The sequence below is a fragment of the Lepisosteus oculatus genome, chromosome 20 (assembly GCF_040954835.1).
Source record: "Lepisosteus oculatus isolate fLepOcu1 chromosome 20, fLepOcu1.hap2, whole genome shotgun sequence".
In the NCBI taxonomy this organism is placed as follows: Eukaryota; Metazoa; Chordata; class Actinopteri; order Semionotiformes; family Lepisosteidae; genus Lepisosteus; species Lepisosteus oculatus.
The window spans coordinates 16,296,535-16,317,091 of record NC_090715.1 but is presented as its reverse complement, the minus strand read 5'-3'; the positions used below and the strand labels follow the sequence as shown (position 1 = coordinate 16,317,091).

General features: G+C 50.6%; 1 protein-coding gene across 1 annotated transcript in view; it reads left to right on the top strand.

The window, feature by feature from the left end:
- The window catches only part of LOC102688686 (Golgi apparatus protein 1), a 36,568-nt gene that overhangs the window by 11,555 nt on the left and 4,456 nt on the right, over positions 1-20,557 (top strand). Inside the window, exons 2-25 of the mRNA XM_006641244.3 lie at positions 5,790-5,819; positions 7,210-7,296; positions 7,397-7,612; positions 8,960-9,163; positions 9,840-9,911; positions 10,010-10,196; positions 10,982-11,196; positions 11,751-11,872; positions 12,807-12,908; positions 13,567-13,720; positions 14,288-14,425; positions 14,664-14,750; positions 15,088-15,150; positions 15,263-15,376; positions 15,907-15,995; positions 16,419-16,536; positions 17,177-17,269; positions 17,679-17,816; positions 17,939-18,062; positions 18,151-18,293; positions 18,627-18,728; positions 19,417-19,524; positions 19,864-19,984; positions 20,399-20,505. Of these exons, the coding sequence (XP_006641307.1) occupies positions 5,790-5,819; positions 7,210-7,296; positions 7,397-7,612; positions 8,960-9,163; positions 9,840-9,911; positions 10,010-10,196; positions 10,982-11,196; positions 11,751-11,872; positions 12,807-12,908; positions 13,567-13,720; positions 14,288-14,425; positions 14,664-14,750; positions 15,088-15,150; positions 15,263-15,376; positions 15,907-15,995; positions 16,419-16,536; positions 17,177-17,269; positions 17,679-17,816; positions 17,939-18,062; positions 18,151-18,293; positions 18,627-18,728; positions 19,417-19,524; positions 19,864-19,984; positions 20,399-20,505 (2,934 nt within the window). The remainder of the gene's footprint in view (positions 1-5,789; positions 5,820-7,209; positions 7,297-7,396; positions 7,613-8,959; positions 9,164-9,839; positions 9,912-10,009; positions 10,197-10,981; positions 11,197-11,750; positions 11,873-12,806; positions 12,909-13,566; positions 13,721-14,287; positions 14,426-14,663; positions 14,751-15,087; positions 15,151-15,262; positions 15,377-15,906; positions 15,996-16,418; positions 16,537-17,176; positions 17,270-17,678; positions 17,817-17,938; positions 18,063-18,150; positions 18,294-18,626; positions 18,729-19,416; positions 19,525-19,863; positions 19,985-20,398; positions 20,506-20,557) is intronic.

Sequence of the window (20,557 nt, the reverse complement as noted above, 5' to 3'; positions counted from 1 at the left end):
AAAGAGTTGGGGAGAAGGCACTGCAAAGATGTGTAGCCTGGTAGAGAAGTCCTGTGCGTGCGTGCTGGGGTTCCCCTCTCTCTCCCCACCTCGGCCCCCGTCACACACGTCTGGAATCTGCTCTGGGGCAGGAGTCCGTGTGTGCGGGGTGTCTCCCTGGGCTCGGGCGGGGCGGGACTCTCCCGCGGGAGCGGGGCTGGGGCCGCAGGAGGTCTGTCCTCTTCCCGCTGTTTCGCCAGCAGCCCTGCCTTCTCCACGATCGTCGCTTTCTAGCCGTTTCCACAGCGGACAGTCGCAGGTGTTTCTGTCCCTCCTCGTGACGTTCCGTGTAGCACGGGAAGCAGGAGTGAGGGAAAGGACATGCTGGCAGGGTTACTGGGAAAGCAGGCCTGGCATCCCGTCCTGGAAGGGGTCCACCTGACTGGAGCGGGCTCGCCGCGACCCCGGCGGGATGAAGCAGTCGGGAGACAGGGTTAGGATTACACTGTCATATACCGCTCCAGCATTGCATCGGGTTTTAAAACGCCTGTGGAGCGGCAGTATAAGAGAAGAGTAAAGGGCTTCCGGCTTCCTTGGCTTGAATCACTCCTGCACCTCGGGTTGGAGTTCGCTTGTCTTTTTTTTCAGGATCTAGTGCCCGAGTCTCAGTTTAGGATGTGATGTTGCCGCATTTGTGCGAAAACATAATGTTTCCTCTGCCTATGTGGGTTCTCCACATTGAGTCACTGCTCTTTTTATTAAAAACAAAGGTGCCCATTTCCTGCCCGCACTGGAGGTAGGTAAGGTGTTGATTCGTTGAGCTTCATTCTCTTGGAGTTTCTTTGACACTTGGGGCCATCTGAATCTAATAGTGTTGTTGGATTAATCATTGTTTAGTTCATCCAATCAAAGTTATTTCAGATTGGAGCTGTACTTCCTAATTTCAGAACTATTGTGGTTATAAGAAAACTGTAAAAGGTGGTGTGCACTTTGTGGTTAATTGATCATTGAACTTTGATCTGATGCATTGTTTTGGGGTCCTGCTGACGTGCACCTGAGGCACAGCACTGTGATCTGGCAGGGACTGGCTGGTATCTTAAGTTGGCACAAGGATGCACTGGCAGACGGGAGCACAGGAAGAAGGCACTTCTGAACTGCTGTCTATACCTGCTGCTAGAAACCTTTTGTCGTTCTTAAGGAGCAGGAAGTGCCCAGAATTTATAAAGCCTGGTGTGAGATCAAATTCCCTCTCGCTTTCCGAGGTTCACTTGACACCTTGCACCCCAGGCGCACTGGGTTCCTCCTGGGAAGGTGATGCAGGGCTTTGTGTCTGTGTGCACGAAGCTTTGATTTCCTGCCAGCGTACCTGCGGCACGCCCCCGATTCTCATGGCCTGCTGCCACTGCCGCTCCCTGTCAGTCATTCGGAACTGAAGCTGATCCTCTGGTATATCTGCCTCGCCAGAGCCATTACAACCCGTGCTATTTCAAGATATTTATGCCAGTGTGAGATCTGCGCTTCTGTTTTAACACCTGGTTAAGTTTTCATTTTTGTATAAATACCTGGTTCTCGAGCTGTTTAAAGACTCAAAATCTGGCTAGTTGTCGTTTTTTTTTTTTTAAAAGGAAGCCTTTCTTTCCCTCGCATAAAGGTGGGGATACCTTTTTTAGAAAATGACTCAAGGTAAAACTAGTCTGCACATTAAGGATGCACAGCTTTTATAAAGCTTTCAAAGGGCTGGACTCTAATTAATGAACTAGATTAACGCTGCTGAAGAGGGGGGCAGCCTTTTGTGTTGTGATTTAAGCAGATCACCATCGATTTCCTATAGACAAAGCCTCCTTGCAGCCAAGCTGCTGCTGTCTGCGGACTGAGACCTGTCGTAATGGAGGCTTTAAAAGCAGTTCAGCCTGCTTGTGCATGACCATGGGAACGGGGCTGACCTCTGCTACCTGGGCCATAGAGAGGTAATTGAGACCACCTCAGTGTCACGCCAATCATGCACAGCAAACAGGATGTTTTTCATTTGTTCATTGCCTCTCTTATTTGCAAGGCCGGAGATCGGCTCAAGGACGTTGCAGTTTTCCTGGTGTGACTCAGTGTTTGCTCTTGGCAGCCTGAAAGCTCCCTTCTGCAAAGCCAGCTCTGTCACTGTTCCTGTGAAATCTGAAGGCATTTGACCACAGATCAACACAGGACGAGCTGTTGGCTCTCTGGACTGGAAAGATGAGACTAACAGGCAAGAGGCGAACTTAGTGTCTTGTTAAAGATCAGAGAAGCTCAGTTGAGGAAATCTGAAAGAAATGAACTGTGGTTGACTTTCTCATTAATGTTTGATTTTTGATTAATGGTTGATTTTCTCATGAACACAAGAAAAGAGCCTGAAAGCTTTGGTTTGTCTTTGCTGGCCACTGCTTTTTTTTACACTCCCTTAATTCTGAGATTGTTGCTAAATTTGAAAATGATTCTTAACGGGTAGCGGGTGGTTTAAACCCTGGTATGCTTGCTGTGTTCTGTTTCACTCTTAATGCGAGTCAAGTGAAGGAGGGCGTGCGACCTTTCATGCTTTTGGAACTACTGAGATCCATTAAAAGTGTATTGGAACCAATAGCACTTGTTTCTAATGGTTCTGGGTGTGATAACTCTCTGTTCTGTTGCTCATCATGAAATAAGCATTCCAGGATAAATGGTGTGAAGCGCAGGACTGCTTTCTGCTCTTGTTGAGGTGTGCAGGTTGCCAAGACTCCAAGACTTGATGTATCTGCAGGGTGTCAGTCCAGGCCTTAAAATGAGGCAGGTTCATATTTCTCCCAGAAGCTGGTGTTCGTGGATGGGAGCGTGCCGATTTGTACTCCTGCCAGCCAGCTGTGCATTTCTGTGGGGCTCCAGAGTCTGGGAAGCTGCACCCACAAAGACCAGTGGGTGTGCTTGCACATGGAGAGACGGGGGGCAGCACCGCCATCTTTGTTGAAGAGGTTTGAAGGGGGTGGTGATAGCGTGTGGGCTACAAAGGAGCACAGAGGGGTTAATTCAGCACTGGGGAAAAAAAAAGTAAAGGTTTATTCCCTGCTGAAAAGAGGGGAAAAAAGAAACATTTCGGCTGTGGAGCCTTGACACTTCAAGAAGACTCCACAGCCGAAACGTTTTCGTTTCCTCTCTTTTTGTCAGCAGGGAATACAACTTGACTTGTTCCCTTGCAGCCTTATGTACGCTGACACAGCTACCTACTTGAACTACTGAAAAAACGATACCACTGCATTTTTCACTTTTCAGTGTGGAATTAACCTCCCCCTGTGACTTTTAAGACCAATTGACTGCAGTGTCTTGTTTGTGTAGTTCACTTAACTGCCGATTTGGGGGACAGAGAACAATGAGTTGTCTGTGGTAGGGCATGGGAGTGATTTTTTTTTAAGAAAACCTTTTAGTACCAATGAATGTCGCCAAGTGGTTTTTAACAGCCATTAGCTGGAAGGTGGGGCGTTTACCAAGCACCTGGTGTCGAGCTGTGGTGTTCCCTTTGGTTGGTGTCTTGCCAGGGAAGTGACTGTTGGTCACGGGCGTAAAGCCATTCTGTTACTGCTTACAGCGGTTGGGGGATAAAACACTTTTCCCTCCCTCCCCTATCCTGGCGATCTGTTTTTTTTAATCCTTGTGGTGCAGGTGTTTAATACAGGGCTCCTGCCACTGAAGGAGACTCCATGTACTACAGCAGTGACTGGAGCTGACTGGGCCTGGAGCCAAGTCATGATTAGTTCTGTCTGTCCAAGTACATCAGCACAGCAGACCTGCGGTGATGGGCTGGCCTCAGTATCGTGTAGATGTCGGTTATTACTGGACAGAAGAGATGCAACATGTCAGGATTGTCAAATCATTTTCTGCCCTAAGTTTTAAGTGTATCAGTTGTAGCACAGTCCCCTCAGGCTTTGATGGCCGCTGAAATTGAAAGCGGCTGGTGTGCAGAAGCTTCTGCCAACTGTTCTGGGGACAACTGGTCGTCAACTCCAATATGGAGACCAATAATCCACATAAACAGGGGTTCTGCAAGTTTTCGGCAAGTTTCAGCACGTCAGTTTTTGCTAACCTGCTTCTGAGAGTAAAGCTGCACATCGGCTCCAGCTGATGCGGTATGTACTGTACATCGCGCTGATGGAACGCCTGTATGTTTTCAGGGCCGGGACCCTGCCAGGCTTTCAGGAGGAGAGATCCGTCTGTCGTTTTTACTGTACTGGTCTCCTGTTTCTTGTCCCAGCAGAAGTCCTTGTTGGTGACAAGCCACTTGTGGAGGTTGAGCTCCCCAGCAACTCTGTGCTGCAAATGCATTTGTGTTTTTTCACATGTTTATAAGGCGCTCAAGCTTCTCGGCTGTTTGGTATTTTCTGCCCCTCAGCAGCTTTGTGCTTGAGCAAGGACGATGGACCTTAATTTGAAAATGCGTTTTTCCTTACCCTTGATTATTAGTGGACAGTTCTCTTTAGAGCCTTTGAGGATGAGGCGTTGCTCATGCAGAAAACCTGAAAGACACCTCTTTGGTTTGGACTGGAGCTCTTGTCTCTAAAATAAGAGTGGAGAAGGGGGTGAGATTGAAGGATTTTTAATCCCTACCTCCAGTTTGTGGGTAGAGGCTGCCCAGCTGAAGGAGAAGCAGTACAGGGTGCATTAGAGCTGAGCAGTGAACAAGGCAGCCCTGAGCAGGGTTATTGATTGCGAGAGCGGGATTATGGCAATGATGCGATTTGCATTAATCAATTTCGTGTTCACTCTTCGAGTTTCCCAGCATGTGTGCTTGATTGGTATCTGTTCAGTGATTCAGACCATGTGTCCCTGAGCCTGCATCACACCCCCCCGTTCTTCAGGCTTCCTGGGGTACCCTCCCTTTGTCAAATCCCCACGACTTTGTGAGTGTGACCGTGATCGCAGTTGTTTTTAATACCAGGTGGAGTTTTGAGTTACCTCATGACAGCATGACCGTTAATCCCGGTGTGATCAGTATGCCTGCTGTGCCACCCTTGCCTTAAAGAGAGGCCCTTCAGTGCCACACAAGACTGGGCTGCACTAATGAGGTTGATTCAGGGGTACTGGAAGTCACCAGCCCTCGTTTCCTGAGGTCTCGTTTTTGCGTCCGTTCGTTCTGCGCTTGCTCCTGCAGGACATGGTGGATGTGAGTTTTTTTCCTTTTGTACCAAACCGTGCTTTGACGAAGGCTCGCTGCGCTCAGCTGTTCCTTGCGGACGAAGGTGAGTGGTAAGCCCCTCTGGAATGAGCGCATCGGCTGTTCAGAAACCTGCCTGGACTGCGGCGCCAGTCAGAGCTGAGGCGCTGTGGGCCCGGTTGTGTCAAACAAAGCCGAAGGGATCGACTCTGCCAGTGGCTCTGGCTCTGGGGGGGGGTTCTGTGAAAGGATGGTAGGAGTGTTTGCGGGTTTGCCTGTCCAGTTAATGGGTGCCAGCTGAACCCCACCCCTGTGTTCAGCCCTTCAGTCTGGCGATTCCCTTCAGGAGGAGTGTGGGTGTGCCTGCCGGGGCGCTCGCTCTGTGCTTGTTTGGAGCGCCCCCTCCCTGGCCGGGGTGTCGATGCGTGCGGAGGCTGTCCAGCTCCCAGCGGGATGGGGCTGTGTAACGCAGGTGCCTGTAGCAGCGGGAAAAGCTTTGTATACAGTGGTCATTAAACCTGCGTGTGTAGGAATAAAGAAATCTTGCCCCTTTTGTTTTGGTGAACCCTAATTACCATTGGTTGAAAACTGTTAAGAGAAGCTCACCTGGTGTTTTTCTACTTGAACCGACTGATTTTTTTTTTCTCTTCTCCCCTGACAGGATTCGGAGATTGCTGCAGACTGCAACCATGTAAGTAGTGCTTCTCCCCTTCATCTCTCTCTCCTCAGGACCCCCATTTTCGTGCAGAGAGGCGGTGTCTTCGGCTCCTGCGCGCTCGGGGTCTTGTTCTGCTCTGGGGTGTCGGAGCCCCTTGTCTCAAGCGCGGCTTGAGCAGAGACCCCTCAGAGTGCAGTAAGAAGGGCAACGTCTGCTGCCTGAGTCCCGTTTCTCCTGAGCACGATACTTTAAATAATTATCATAATAATAATTGCTTACACTTATATAGTGCTTTTCTGGACACTCCACTCAAAGCACTTTACAGGAAATGGGGATTATTAGGAGGCCATGATTGGTAAGGGCCAATGGGGAAATTTGGCCAGGACGCCGGGGTTACACCCCTACTCTTTTCGAGAAACGCCCTGGGCGTTCATTCATTAAATGAATCGAATGCTTCATCTGTGTAAATTGTTTTCCTTCTCAAGCTGTTTGAGGTCTGTAATCCCCTGCCTAATAGGCCTTGGAGTCTAATATGCCTTTAAATCATTAGGTTATAACAATGGGAGTAAGACTAAGCATTTTAATATGAATATTCCATTGAAATGAAATATTAGTGCCTTCCCTTCTTGACAATTTAATATCTGTATTCTGAATAAGAAGCAGTAAAACCCCAGCCATGCCTTTTGATTATTCTAAAATGCAAGATCAGTTTTGTATTTCTGTGTCATGTACATTTTAAAATAGTCAGTTGTTGGATCAAATAGGGTAGGTGAGGTGTTTAAGTTTTATTGCTTTTTAACCTTTGGGAGCACAGTGTGGGCGAATGGGTCTGAAATTACCAGCAGTGTCTTGCAGGTTTATCAGGAAGCTTTCTTTGAATGTTTGCTTATCAGTGGTAAAACTCTGATTTATCTGCCCTTAGGCCTCCTGCAGACTGCCTGTAGGTTGCTTGTAAATGTATCAGGCTTGTAAAATGCCAGCCAGTTTTGATAACTCCATGACCTGACGGAGCTGAAGGTGTCAGTTGAATTGTCCCGATGTGAAATTTAACAAGCTCACTTCCATCTTAATCAGGCTACACAGTGATGTCATTTTGATTGAAGTAGCCATTTTAAATCTCTCATAGTTGCAGATGTTGCACTTTGCTCCTTGTGGTATGTAAAATGCAAATTTGGTCTTTTTAAAGCACCACATGAGTGTTTCATGTGACTTTCTCCATTACTTTCATCTGTAGATAAAAACCATGTGAGTACTACTGCCCAGTGTGTTAATTACTCTGTAGATGAGGTCACTCTAAATAAGGGATTCTGTGAAGCCATTAACCTATTAATAGTCTGCAGGCGGTGTCTTGTCTTTACTTTTAAAGCCATCATGTGCCTGGTTCCCTCTGAGCTTTGACAGTGACCTCTGACCTTTCCAACAGCTGCTGTGGAACTACAAGTACAACTTGACGACGGATCCCAAGTTTGAGTCCGTTGCTGTGGAAGTGTGCAAGAGCACCATCTCGGAGGCGAGTGAGCAATTTTAGTTGTGAGCAGGAAGGGGCACCTCACCTGCGGTGCTCTCGCCAGGGGGTCTTGTTCGTGTTAATTTGGTGGTTTTGCTGGCAGATCAAGGAGTGTGCTGAGGAAGAGCGAGGGAAGGGCTACCTGGTGTCCTGTCTGGTGGACCACCGAGGGAATATCACCGAGTACCAGTGCCACCAGTACATCACCAAGATGACCACCATCATCTTCAGCGACTACCGGCTCATCTGCGGCTTCATGGACAAGTGCCGAGAGGACATCAACACCCTCCGCTGTGGCAGCATTAACCCTGGAGAGAAGGTAAGAGCGACCCCGTGCCCGCGCCGCGTGCAGACGCCCCGATGGCGAGGAAGACGGTGCTCTGGTGCTCGCTGCAGCCGCGGATGTCTTCATCTTGAGAAATGGGCACATCTTGACCCATCATGGAGGAGGTCATGGATAATTTCCTTCAATGGTTCTAGTTCTTTTTTTTTTAAGAGTTTGGTGATTTCTTGATTATTTTGAAAGGAGCCTCTGGGCTCATGGTAGATTTCTGAAAAACCGAATGGCAAAAATAAAAAATGCACAATCTAAACAAGTCCCATCATTAAGTGATGATAACATTGTCCTTTGAAAACCTCGAATCATGGGGGAAAAAAACAACCTCTCTCTGTGCTCTTGTATGTTTAAGCAGTGGTCCAGTCCTGTGTAGCTCATCTGCATCAACAGTGTGATGCATCTCAAACCTTCCCAATAACCGATTGGCGGAAACACATGCAAACACGAGGAGAATATATAAACAGACTGCACCCCAGGAATTCAACCCAGGAACTTAGCTCTCCAAGGCAGCAAAGCTAATTACTTCACCACTGTACTGCCTTAGTTAAATGCAATCCTTTGTAAAAGTGCATTTTGCATGTACTCCAAGTTCATCACCACTGAAGAACAGTCTGTGTGAAAAACATTGTTTTCAAGGACTTGGGTTACACAATTCCTTTCAGAGACAGTGCTTTTGACTGAAGTCATTGTCCATGGCATATTGTAGCTTACGTGAAATAATGATTCACTTTGAGACATTAAAATACACTGAAATGGCAAGAAGACATGGGTTTTTAATAGGCTGCTCGCGGTCAGGGTGTGTGTCATGATGGATGCACTGCCGAGACCAATCTAATAAAATGTAGATGGATTTTAATGGGCTGTTTTATTGGAAGAGCCAAGTATAATGAAATATGCAGTGTGGCAGACCTTACCTGCTCTTGTCTTTTTAAACAGCCTCTGAAATATAAGGTAGTTTGCAGCAAAAGAATTATAGACACCAGGAAACCTATGGGTGCCTAGACCTCTGTACCTGTGGTCTGTCCCCCTCCCCCCCAGTCGTTTCTGACTTGGATATTACAAACCCCAGTATTCTCTGGTATTGCACAGCCTAAACCCGTCTGTGGTGTAAAACCCATATCAAAAGCCTAATCTGCTCAGAACCTATTTTTTTTCCACTGCTTTGAACATCGCATGAAATATTCATGTCTCAAATTTTCAGTCTGGCGCGTAGTGTTTGAGACTCGTGATGCTGATTTTGCGCTGAGTGGCGAGACCAGGCCTGAGGACGGGCCGTGTCCGCGTGTCACAGAGCTGAGCCAAGACCCTCTCCCCTCCCTCTCCGCGCAGGACGTCCACTCCCAGGGCGAGGTGATCGCGTGCCTGGAGAAGGGGCTGGTCAGCGAGGCCGAGCAGCAGGAGGGGCGGCACAGCATCAAGGAGGAGTGCAAGAAGGCCATCCTGCGCGTGGCCGAGCTCTCCTCCGACGACTTCCACCTCGACCGCTACCTCTTCTTCTCCTGCCGCGATGACCGGGAGCGCTTCTGCGAGAACGTAAGGCCCCAGAGCCCTTTTGATCAGTCTGCTTCCAACAGGCAGGCGTAGCCCGGTGCAGCATCGCATCCCACCTGCTCCTACGAAACCGGGTTGCCCTTCTCTTTCCTGGTGAATACAGCACCTCTGAAGGGAGAGGTTTGAGTGGGATTCCAGAAAGGAAGTTTCAGTTTTCCTTAAGTGAATTCTACTGAGTAGAAAAACCTTCTGCCTCACCTCTGACACTGCAATTCCAGGTGCAGGGTGCTGGGGTGCTAAACTTGATGTGCTCACTGGCTTTTGCCACCTAAAAACAGGCAAATGAGTGCAAACCTGAGGTACTGGGATGTAGACATCCTAACATTAAGTGTTGAACCATCTTGGTCACTTAACTTGACAGGTTTTTCTCTTCTCCTCTGCGCACTGATTTCCAGAGATCAGGGGTTACCGCTGGTGTAAGAGCTGGACTTTTTTCAAGAAGCACCATGCTGAGATCCTTGGGCCAGTGACCAAACAGGCTGCTAGTTCTGTAGAGCTTCCTTTTTGTGCTCTTTAAATGAGAACAGCTGAGTCAGTTGGATGAGCTGGAATGTCCTGCTCCTACCCATGCTACGCTGTACCGTTTTTTACCACATTTTACAAACCTCCTTGCTTCCTTTTGTGTGGTGTGTGATCTGTTTGTCTCTGTTGTGTGTAGACCCAGGCTGGCGAGGGCAGAGTCTACAAGTGTCTCTTCAACCACAAGTTTGAGGAGGCCATGTCTGAAAAGGTACGTGAAGACCGCCGGTGGCCACATGGGGGCAGCACCAGGGCACCAGCAGCGGTCTGGTTTCCAGCGGGTCTGACGAGAGCTGCCTTTCTGCGCAGTGCCGGGATGCCCTGACCACGCGGCAGAAGCTGATCGCACAGGACTACAAGGTCAGCTACTCGCTGGCCAAGGCCTGCAAGGTGGACCTGCGCAAATACCGCTGCAGCGTGGACAACAACCTGCCCCGGGCAAGAGAGGCCCGGCTTTCCTACCTGCTGCTCTGCCTGGAGTCGGCTGTGCACAGAGGTAATTCATGATTGCTGACACTTTTGTACAGCGCTTTTCTGGACACTCCACTCAAAGCGCTTGAAGAGAAGAGCACTTTATTGGCCATAATTTCTTGCATCAGGAATTTCTTTTCACATACCCCAGCTTGCTCTCCATGAGACACAGACGGGGAGAGAAGCTTGGGGTCAGAGCGCAGGCTCAGACATTTGTACGGCACCCCAGGAGCAGTTGAGGTGAAGGGCCTTGATCAGGGGCCCAATTGAGTAGGATTCCCCTGCTGGCCACGGGATACGAACTGGCAACCTTCCAGCCTCAGGCACAGATCCTTAGCCACAGAGCCACTGCACTGCCCCTAATGGAGATCCCCTCCACCACTACCAATCTCCAGCCCCACCTGGATGATTTGCCAGTCTGCTCCCCACACACCAGCTCTCAGTGCGGAGGAGAGCAGGGTGATGAAGCCAGTTCAAAGATGGGGATTATTAGGAGGTCATGAAGGGTAAAGGCCACAGGGGGGGCAGAAGTTTGGCCGTGATGCCGGGGTCACACCCTTTCGAGAGACGCCCTGGGATTTTTAATGACCGCAGAGAGTCAGGACCTCGGTTTTACGTCTCATCTGAAGGACGGTGTCTTTTTACAGAGGTGTGGGGCCTGCTGTTGCAACAGCTAGTTTTTATTAAATATAACCTTGACGCTTCCGGCTTCCAGCCCCAGATCCTTTCGCCGAATCGCCCCGCAGGGAGCGCCCGTGGGGCGGGCCGGCGTCTCACTGCGGCTGTGCCTCTGCCCTTTGTGTGTGGCAGGCCGCACAGTGAGCGGGGAGTGCCAGGGCGAGATGCTGGACTACCGCCGCATGCTGATGGAGGACTTCTCGCTGAGCCCGGAGATCGTGCTGCACTGCCGCGGGGAGATCGAGGCGCACTGCTCCGGCCTGCACCGCAAGGGGCGCACGCTGCACTGCCTCATGCGCGTGGGCCGCGGCGACAAGGGGAGCCTGGAGCCCCTCTGCCAGCAGTCGGTGAGACGGGCCTGGGGTTCTTCAGGGGGTTCCTCAAGGACTCGAGCATCTCCTGGGTCCTGTACTGGCCAAGCTGTTTACTTCGCACCCTTGATCGCTCGTTTGTCTGCTGAGGCCCGGTAAAAGGGCCGGCTTTGCATGGTTTCGCGTCGCAGGGTGGAAGCTCAGGTGGGGCAGAAGTCAAGACATTGGGGTTCCTCTGAGAGATCAGGGTAGAAGGTTGGGCTGGCTGTTGCCACGAGTCTCTGTGCTCCGGGGTGTGTTGTGTACTGTATTTCATATACACCTGTGACTGACTGTTCACGCAGTAGCACCTCTTCAAGGCGGATAGTGATTTATACACGTACAGTATGTAGGTCTCCTAAATGCTTATGAGGTGACGTCTGTGCAAGAGGTGCTTTCATCTTGGTAATTTTGCCGTGTGCAGGTAATGTTTAAGTAGCGATACGAAGGCAGAAATCCTGCACCTTTTCCTTCCTTAACTCCATCCTGCCCAAGTCTTGGGCTGTTGCATGTGGCCTAAGCCACTGAAGGAGCCCTCTGTGTCCCTGCAGCTGCAGAATCTGATCCAGGAAACGGACCCTGGCGCGGACTACCGGATCGACCGGGCGCTGAACGAGGCCTGCGAGTCGGTCATCCAGACTGCCTGCAAGCACATCCGCAATGGTGACCCCATGTCAGTACCTGCCGCCTTCTTTCTAGGCCTCCAGTGCCTGTAGTTGTTCCAGTTTAGTGTTTCCCCAGTGAATTACTCCTGCACCCATTGTGCACACAATCGCTACTGGAAGTATAGTGCTTACTTCTGAATCAGTTAAAATCCATAAGTGTAAGAGGACAACCAGGTCAAACTACAGAAGGCCTAATCCAGATTACCGAAAAGGCCTGCAGAGCTGGTTTGACCAGAAGTTGGGTTCTAATGCACTTTGCTTGAAGCTACAAATCATATTAATGGCCAATGAATCAAGTACGTGTCTGCAGAATGTCCCTGGCTTTTTAGATCAATTCTAGGGTTTACCTTGCAGGATTCTAGTGGAGTTTTTTTTTGCCCTGTGAACCCAGATGGGTCAGATAGCCACACTCATTAAAGACAAGGACTCCCAATGTTTTTTGAACACAGTCGAACCTCATGCCTGCAGATGGAAATATTGAGAGTGCAGCTCTCTTCTGGATGTGAGCTTTGTGCTGACTTCAGAAGAGCATCTCCCATTTTCACACCACCGTCTGTTTGCTGCTGCTGTTGCTGGCTGCTAATTAGAACTGCTAGCAGCACATTTTAGAACTCTGTAAAAGAGCCCTGAGGTTTTAATCGGTCTTCCCAAGTGTGGTTTGTCAGATGTTCCAAAATAATAAAAAAAACGTTATTATATAGCACTTTTTTAAAGGTGGCTTCTCAAAGTGCTTTGCAGAATGACATAAAAAAATACACAAGATATGCACGGTGAGAGGAGACTTAAGTCTTATTTTGGGTGACTTTGTATCGTTGTCGTGTCGAAGATCTTGGGTTACCCTACGTGTTGCCTGAAACTACAGCTCTGGCCAGCTGGAGCCAGCAGTGCAAGGGAGAGTTGGCTCTGCTTTGTCTGCTGACCACTCGAATCTCTGGCCCACAGGATCCTGTCCTGTCTGATGGAGCATCTCTACACGGAGAAGATGGTGGAGGACTGTGAGCACCGGCTGCTGGAGCTCCAGTACTTCATCTCGCGGGACTGGAAGTGAGTGTCTCCTCCCTGCTCTGCCCTCCGCTTCCCCGGGCTCACTGGCAGCAAGGGGACTGGAGGTCGCGACGCCGTCTTGCACAGCTGCTCTCGGGACGTGGGTTGCTTCAGATTCCTCTTCGCTCTCTCAAATAGTGCCTCTTCTACTTGCTCTGTGAAGAGCTAGAAAACTTGTGGTTGGCGGAGTGGGCTCCTCTTGCAAAAGATTTTCTTAGTCCTTGGGTTGGTGATGAATATGAAAACGAGAGATTTGTTTCCTTCTCTCTAGCCAGGCTAATAACAGGCAATAGGCCTGTGACTACCCACACAGTGTCCTCCGATTGTGATGTGCAGTCTTGCTGTCTCTAGTTTTGTATGTAAAACTAAATTGTCTCGCTTTAAAAAAAAAAGCCCATGATGTGACGTTGCTCTAAACATGACTTGTAAAGCCGAGGTTCTTTGATAGCTTGCTCTCAGCAGTTTCTACAGGGCTTGTGTTGAGATTTCCATGTCGGGCGAAAAGGCACGTTTTTAAGGCCTGTTAGTCTCCACCTAGTCCAGGCTGCCCACAATGCTTTGCAGCGCTGTGTATTCTCCAGTGTGCTGGTGGTGCAGGCGGGACACTGGGGTGTACTGTGTGGCCAATCTGCACGTTTAACTTCCCTGTCTGCACTAGGCTGGACCCCATCCTTTACAAGAAGTGCCAAGGCGACGCCGCCCGCCTGTGCCACACCCACGGCTGGAACGAGACCAACGAGATGATGCCACCCGGCGCCATCTTCTCCTGCCTCTACCGCCATGCCTACCGCACAGAGGAGCAGGGCAGGCGGGTACGGCGCCCGGAGCTGTAGCGTGTTCAACGGGCCCCGCGCATCCCTCTGGCTCGTCCCCGTATCCGTCCTAGAGAAAAATATCGGTCATAAGTCACACCTGCGCGTGCGGAGTGAGAGAGCCACTGCGGTCCAGTCCTCTTGGTGAAAATGTATCCATTTTTCCCCCAGGGCTGGGCTTTGGATTTAAAGTGGCTTCTGTCCACCTTTCCCGTGTTCCTCCACATGTGCGTGGCTCTCCGTGTGCACACGTGGCTTCACAGGGGACACGTTTCCCAGGGGACCAGAGCGGTAGCCGAGTGGGGGTGAAATGCACATTTGGATTAGGCTCAGAGGAGGTCATATCAAGTCAGTCTATTGGCAGGTTTACAACGCAAGTATTTGTTTAACACCTGCAGGAATGGTTTGTTTGTGCACCAGGAATAGTTTGTTTAAAGACCAGTTCTTTGATGCCCTCCCTGTATACATAAGCATTAGGAAGCGCAGACATGGCCAGCAGGATGGCTTCACTGCGTGCCTGCTCTGTCTGTGCCCCATGCTGACGGCTGTCCCCCTTGTTGCTGCCAGCTGTCCCGCGACTGCAAGGCCGAGGTCCAGCGGATCCTGCACCAGCGCGCCCTGGACGTCAAGCTGGACCCCGCGCTGCAGGAGCGCTGCATGACGGACCTGGGCAAGTGGTGCAGCGAGAAGACGGAGACGGGCCAGGTACTGGGGTCCAGGGGCACGGGGGGGACGCGGTACCGGAGTACAGCAGGGGGGGTGCACGCCACTGTTGGTCAGGTACCAGAGTACAGGGGTGCGGTGGAGGGGGGGTCTGGTACCAGAGTATAGGGGCGCGGGGGGGTGCAGGCTGCTGTCGGACAGGTAACAGAGTATAGGGGCGGGCGGTGTGGTGCAGCAGAAGGAGTGTGCAGGTGGATGACTCGTGTCCCGTCTGCCCCAGGAGCTGGAGTGTCTGCAGGACCACCTGGAGGACCTGATGGCTGAGTGCCGGGATGTGGTTGGCAACCTCACGGAGCTGGAGTCCGAGGTGGGGCTGCAGGAGGGCACTGGTGTCTGTAGATCTGCTGTCAGGGGGATTTATAATGGGTGACTGTGAGGGCCATCTTGCATGATGGAGACTTTCTGTCCAGTAATTCTCAGAGCTTGGTATACCATGCATGTCCACTTCTTTTAGTATTGCAGCACAAAATACAACCTTTAATGCTGTTTTAGCTTTCTCGTTCCTAGGAGTTTTGTGATCGAAATGTCTGACCCCTCATTTAATATTAAAAATTTCAGGAAAGATGTATTAAGAGCAGAGTTAAAATACCACCGCACTTATTACCTAGCTGCGTTCTGGTAGTGACACCTCTTGCTGCCAACAGGACATCCAGATCGAGGCCCTGCTGATCAGAGCCTGTGAACCGGTCATCCAGACCTACTGCCATGTGAGTGTGCCCCTCCTGTTTCAACAACCTCCACCCAGCTGCCACTTGGGCGCCTGGGCACTGTCTGCTGACTCTGCAAACACTGTGCCGTTCTTCTGCTTGTGTCTCCCAGGAGGTGGCTGATAATCAGATCGACACAGGCGACCTGATGGAGTGCCTGGTGCAGAACAAGCATCAGAAGGAGATGAATGAGAAGTGCATTGTGGGAGTCACCCACTTCCAGCTGGTAAGGCTGAGCAGATCTGTGGGGTGACGTGTCTGAGTCTCATCAGAAGCACGAGTGGAAGCAGATAGATTTGTCAGTTTCCCTTTGTGTATGTGCACCTGCTTCCTTCGTGTCTTAAGGAAGGAGGTGTCTCGCAGTAGTCTTGTAAGTCTGCCTTGATAAGCTACCTGTATTATAAGGATCGGGAGTTTTCACATAACTTTAGTTTACTTCATTTGGTTGTCTTAACCTGTTACTATCTGCTTATGCAGAATTCACATTATGAGCCCTTCTTTGAAATGGGCTTATTGCTCTAAAATGATCGTACTGTGCTGCAATTTGAGGTTGTTGTGGGGAAATAAAGCACTGTCCTTTGAAGACAAAGGATAATAGTGATTATCGTTCCCCGTCTTCAGCTATATCCAGATGAGGGTCTCCAGGCCGTATAGTCCTGTTCGTTGGACCTCCTTTGTTCCTGCGGTTGTAGTCTCGCCACACAATAGTGCTGCGCTGTTGACCCTACTGCCCTTCTGTTTCTCTTCCCTGTGCAGATTCAGATGAAGGATTTCCGTTTCTCCTACAAGTTCAAGATGGCGTGTAAGGAAGATGTACTCAAACTGTGTCCCAACATAAAAAAGAAGTAAGTGGGCTGCTGGGGTTGTCTAGCCTGCTTTTCCCCTCTTACTTAATGGGAAAGCAGTTCTCTTGTGTGTGATGTCTTATTTGACGTTTCCCAGTGTTAGTCCAGTTTGGCACAGCAGCAACAGCAGTTATAGGGGAGGACAAAACTAAATAGATTAACGTGGTGTGATGTTATAACGCCAGATGTTGTTATTCCAAAGTCGGTTTCCAGACCACAGGAGTGCTTTAAATGCACGCTCAAGTAGCGAATGTTGTGAGATTGTCACTGGTTACTTGGTGATGGCCAACCCTGCAATGGCAGTGACTCCCCAGGAGTGGAGCTGCTACCTGTCTTTCAGGGGGGCGGTCTGGGTGATGCGGTGTGATTGGTGTGGGTGGCGTGTCTGACGTGGGTGTGCGCGCTCTCTCTCTCTCCGTGCAGAGTGGACGTGGTGATCTGCCTGAGCACCACCGTGCGGAACGACACCCTGCAGGACGTCAAGGAGCAGCGCGTCTCCCTCAAGTGCCGCAAGCAGCTGCGCGTGGAGGAGCTGGAGATGGTGAGGCGCTGGGGGGGCTTGGGCAGGTGGAGCACAGCCAGGCGCGCCGCAGCGATTCCGGCTTCTCTAATGGGAGAGAAGGGAAAAGGCCATCCTTGAGCAATATCCCAGAGAGTCCTACGTGTTTCCTAATACATAGACTGATGGAAATTATCGTCCATCGCTCATTTTAGTCAAGCCCTAAAATTCTATGCGCCTCGTTAAAAAATTAGATCACCCTTAAATTAAACATTGTTATTGGTTATTCATGGTTTGTTGGTGGTCCATTAGTGTCTGCACGCTCTTCTGAGATGGCATGGCAGTGACCTGCAGTGTCTAATTAACGGTACTGGGCAATTCAGTTTCCTACAAAGTCACAGGCTTATGAATAGATATTTGGTTCGCACATATTGTATGCATTTTTTTTCCCGCTGTTAATGTTTTACCAGTCATCTAACTTGATTAGAAACCTGCCCTCCTTTTTCATGATGAATGTCTGCTTCTGAGAGCTACAGATTTAGGTTTCTGCATGCTGACAAACTGTTTTGTCATTGATCAGCAGCCCAGCTTTGCGATGGTTTCCAAAGGACCAGTAGATGGTTTGGTTTCAGCCTTAGTGGGTTGATTTAGTATTTTTATAGAATTTGCTTGTTCTCTGCAGACCGAAGATATTCGCCTGGAGCCTGAATTGTATGAATCCTGCAAGCAGGACATTGGGAAGTACTGCCAAAATGTGGCCTTTGGCAATGCCCAGGTAGGACAATACTTACTTGCATAACATTTCCTTCATGATGGTTTCTGATGCAGTGTGGACTGGAATTAAGATAGTCTGATAATTCACAAATGACAAGTTTCGTAGTCTCGGTGTGCCCTGCTTTTATTGGTGATCTGTGCTTTTGTAGCTTCCATTCCCTTATATGTTTTAACTTATCCTCTACAACGTGTAGGATTTTCATCAGAAGGGGTTCAATTAAATGAAGGGAACTCTAGTCAATATCCGGCCATGGTTTGGCATGGATGCAGGTGACCCAGGTTGTATAGCTCTGCACATGCCAGTTATTTAGAGGCAAGTGGCAAAGCGCTGCTTGGTCAAGGGAGAGCAGGCACGCAGCCTGGTTGGTAAAATGCTGGAAAGACTGTTCTCTGGCTCTTCCGTCCCCCAGGTGATCGAGTGCCTGAAAGAGAACAAGAAGCAGCTGACATCTCGCTGCCACCAGAAGGTGTTCAGGTTGCAGGAGGTGGAGATGATGGACCCCGAGCTTGACTACACTCTCATGCGGGTGTGCAAGCAGATGATCAAGGTGAGCCAGGCTCAACTCTTCATGTGCCCTGGTGTCCTTTCATCACTTCGTCTTCTAGTTCTACAAGAGGTTCCAGTGGGCTCCCTCTCGCTGTGCTAATGGGTTTCTCTTTCGCCGTCCAGCGCTTCTGCACTGATGCCGACACGAAGAACGTGCTGCAGTGCCTGAAGCAGAACAAGAACAGCGAGCTGATGGACCCCAAGTGCAAGCAGATGATTACCAAGCGGCAGATCACCCAGAACACAGGTACCGCCACGCTCGCTCGCTCCCCCCGTTAGGAGCCGCTCGTTTTGCAGCGAGACGCGTCAGCCGCCTGTGTCTGTCGCTTTTCCAGATTACCGCCTGAATCCTGTGCTGCGGAAGGCCTGCAAGGCCGACATCCCCAAGTTCTGCCAGAGCATCCTGACCAAAGCCCACGACGACAGCGAGCTGGAGGGCCAGGTCATCTCCTGTCTCAAGCTCAAGTACGCTGACCAGGTGAGGGGCCTGGCCCAGCTGGCCAACATCGCTTCTCTTCCCACTCGTAGAGCCCCTGTTGGAAGCCATCCTCCAGCTGTGTCCAGAGCTGGGCTGCAACTTAAAACACATCGAGGGCTATGGATGGGCCTCTGACATGACTTAACTGCAATAACAATTTATCCATAGCTAAATGGTTTGCAGATTTGGTCTTTTGATCTGCTGCTGTCCCCTCACCCTCCAATGTACAGCGTTTGCCGTACTTCCCAAGGGAAGGAATGTCTGCAGGGCTTTGTGCTCTTGAGGGCCGGCTGTGCTGTTTGTGATGGCCGGCTGTGCCTTTTGCCCCCGCAGCGCCTCTCCCCTGACTGCGAGGACCAGATCAGGGTCATCCTGCAGGAGTCGGCGCTGGACTACAGGCTGGACCCCCAGCTGCAGGTGCACTGCACTGACGAGGTGAGGCTGGGTGCTCTGGACCGCCCGCTGACCGCCGGGACCGTCTCACCATGACGACTGTGGTCGGGCAGCAGTTTAACCTAGAGCTGCAGCAGGGAAGTAGCATCTAGTCCACGTTGTCTGAAGGTATACAAGCTCACCTGTAGCTGCTACACAGACCTTGTGTGTTTGCACAGAAATGTCTGGTGTCGGAGCCCTGCCAGCTTCTCTCGGGAGAGTGATCGCTTCATTTATATTAGGAAAGGTCATCTAAGGTCATAACACAAGCTGCTGTGGTTCCCTATGTCTAATCAGACACAGTTGGGGTCTCTGTCCTTAGGTGACTCTTAATACATAAATGGGTTTTGGATGGTGTGATCAAAGTATGGACTAGGTTACATGTTGGAAGAATGCCAACACAACAGAAGCAGTTCTGTAAAGTGAACATCCGGAGTTCTCTGAGCATTTGAGATCACTAAGGTTACAAACACGAGGAGGCTCAGTTACTAACAATTCGCCTGAGCGTCTGTTTCAATGAGGATTCTCATCAAATCAATGACACTAAATCAATCCCCAGTTTTACCCAGGCTTGGGGAAGACGTTCTTAGTATCACTTATTTGCTTGCGTGTACTGCTGCAGTTAATACAGGTGAGAGAAGGGGCCTGGCTCAGTGGAGGGCGACGACGATTCTGGTTTCTGTTTCCTCAGATCTCCCGGCTGTGCTCCGAGGAGGCAGCAGCTCAGGAGCAGACTGGCCAGGTGGAGGAGTGTCTCAAGATCAACCTGCTCAAGATCAAGTATGAGCCCTGCAAGAAGGTGAGACACTGCTGGTCCCCCATCCCGCTTCAATATGCTTGTGACTGTTCGGCGTCATTCTGTTGCCCCGTTGTGTCCTTGATAACAGCCCCCCTTCGCTACACTTAACATCGAAGTGCATGCTGCAGGTATCCTGAGCATTGCCATTCACCGGCTCGGTACCGAAGCCCAGTGTGCAGTGGTTGGACGAGGGACAGAGGTGGGGGACTAGTGCTCTTCTGCCCTTCTCCAGTACCTAGACTAAAGTTTGCAGGCAGACGCATTGTCCTGTTGGCAAAGACTGATTGTTCCCTCACCAGTGAAAGATCACCCCTCTGACGGCTGCCCCTCTCTCTGCAGGAGGTCTTGAACATGTTGAAGGAGAGCAAGGCGGACATATTCGTGGACCCCGTCCTGCACACGGCCTGCGCCCTGGACATCAAGCATCACTGCGCCGCCATCCCCCCTGGCCGAGGCCGCCGTGAGTGCCGCCGCCGCTCCTGCCCCCTGTTGGGTTCAGCACGTCACGCCAGGGCTCGGTTTACAATTTATACACTTAGGCATAATAAAATGGGTAACGTGGCTTCTTTACTAAATCGGTTCCAGAAAGCCCACAGCTTTGAAGCACAGCGTTGCCTAATCCTGACCTAAGGGACAGTTGGATTGGCTCGGCCGAGGTACGGTCACACATCGTGCAGTCAGATGATGGGTGCCGAGTTTCTCCAAAAGCTCGTGTAAAGCCCATAATTGAGAAGCAAGTTCTGCCAGACCTGCAGTGGTATTTGGGTGCTGTGAAGGGGAAACTTTGACATGAGTGTTTAAAAGGTGCAGCTCGGGCTGTACGGGGGACCTACAGCAGGACGCTGGCCTCAGCCCGTCTCTCGGTCTCTCTCAGAGATGTCGTGTCTGATGGAGGCCCTGAATGACAAGCGGGTTCGCCTGCAGCCGGAGTGCAAGAAGAGACTGCAGGACCGGATCGAGATGTGGAGTTACGCTGCCAAGGTGGGTGCTGCAAGCTCTCGAGCCTGGCCCGCCTCTTAACAGTTTCCCCCTC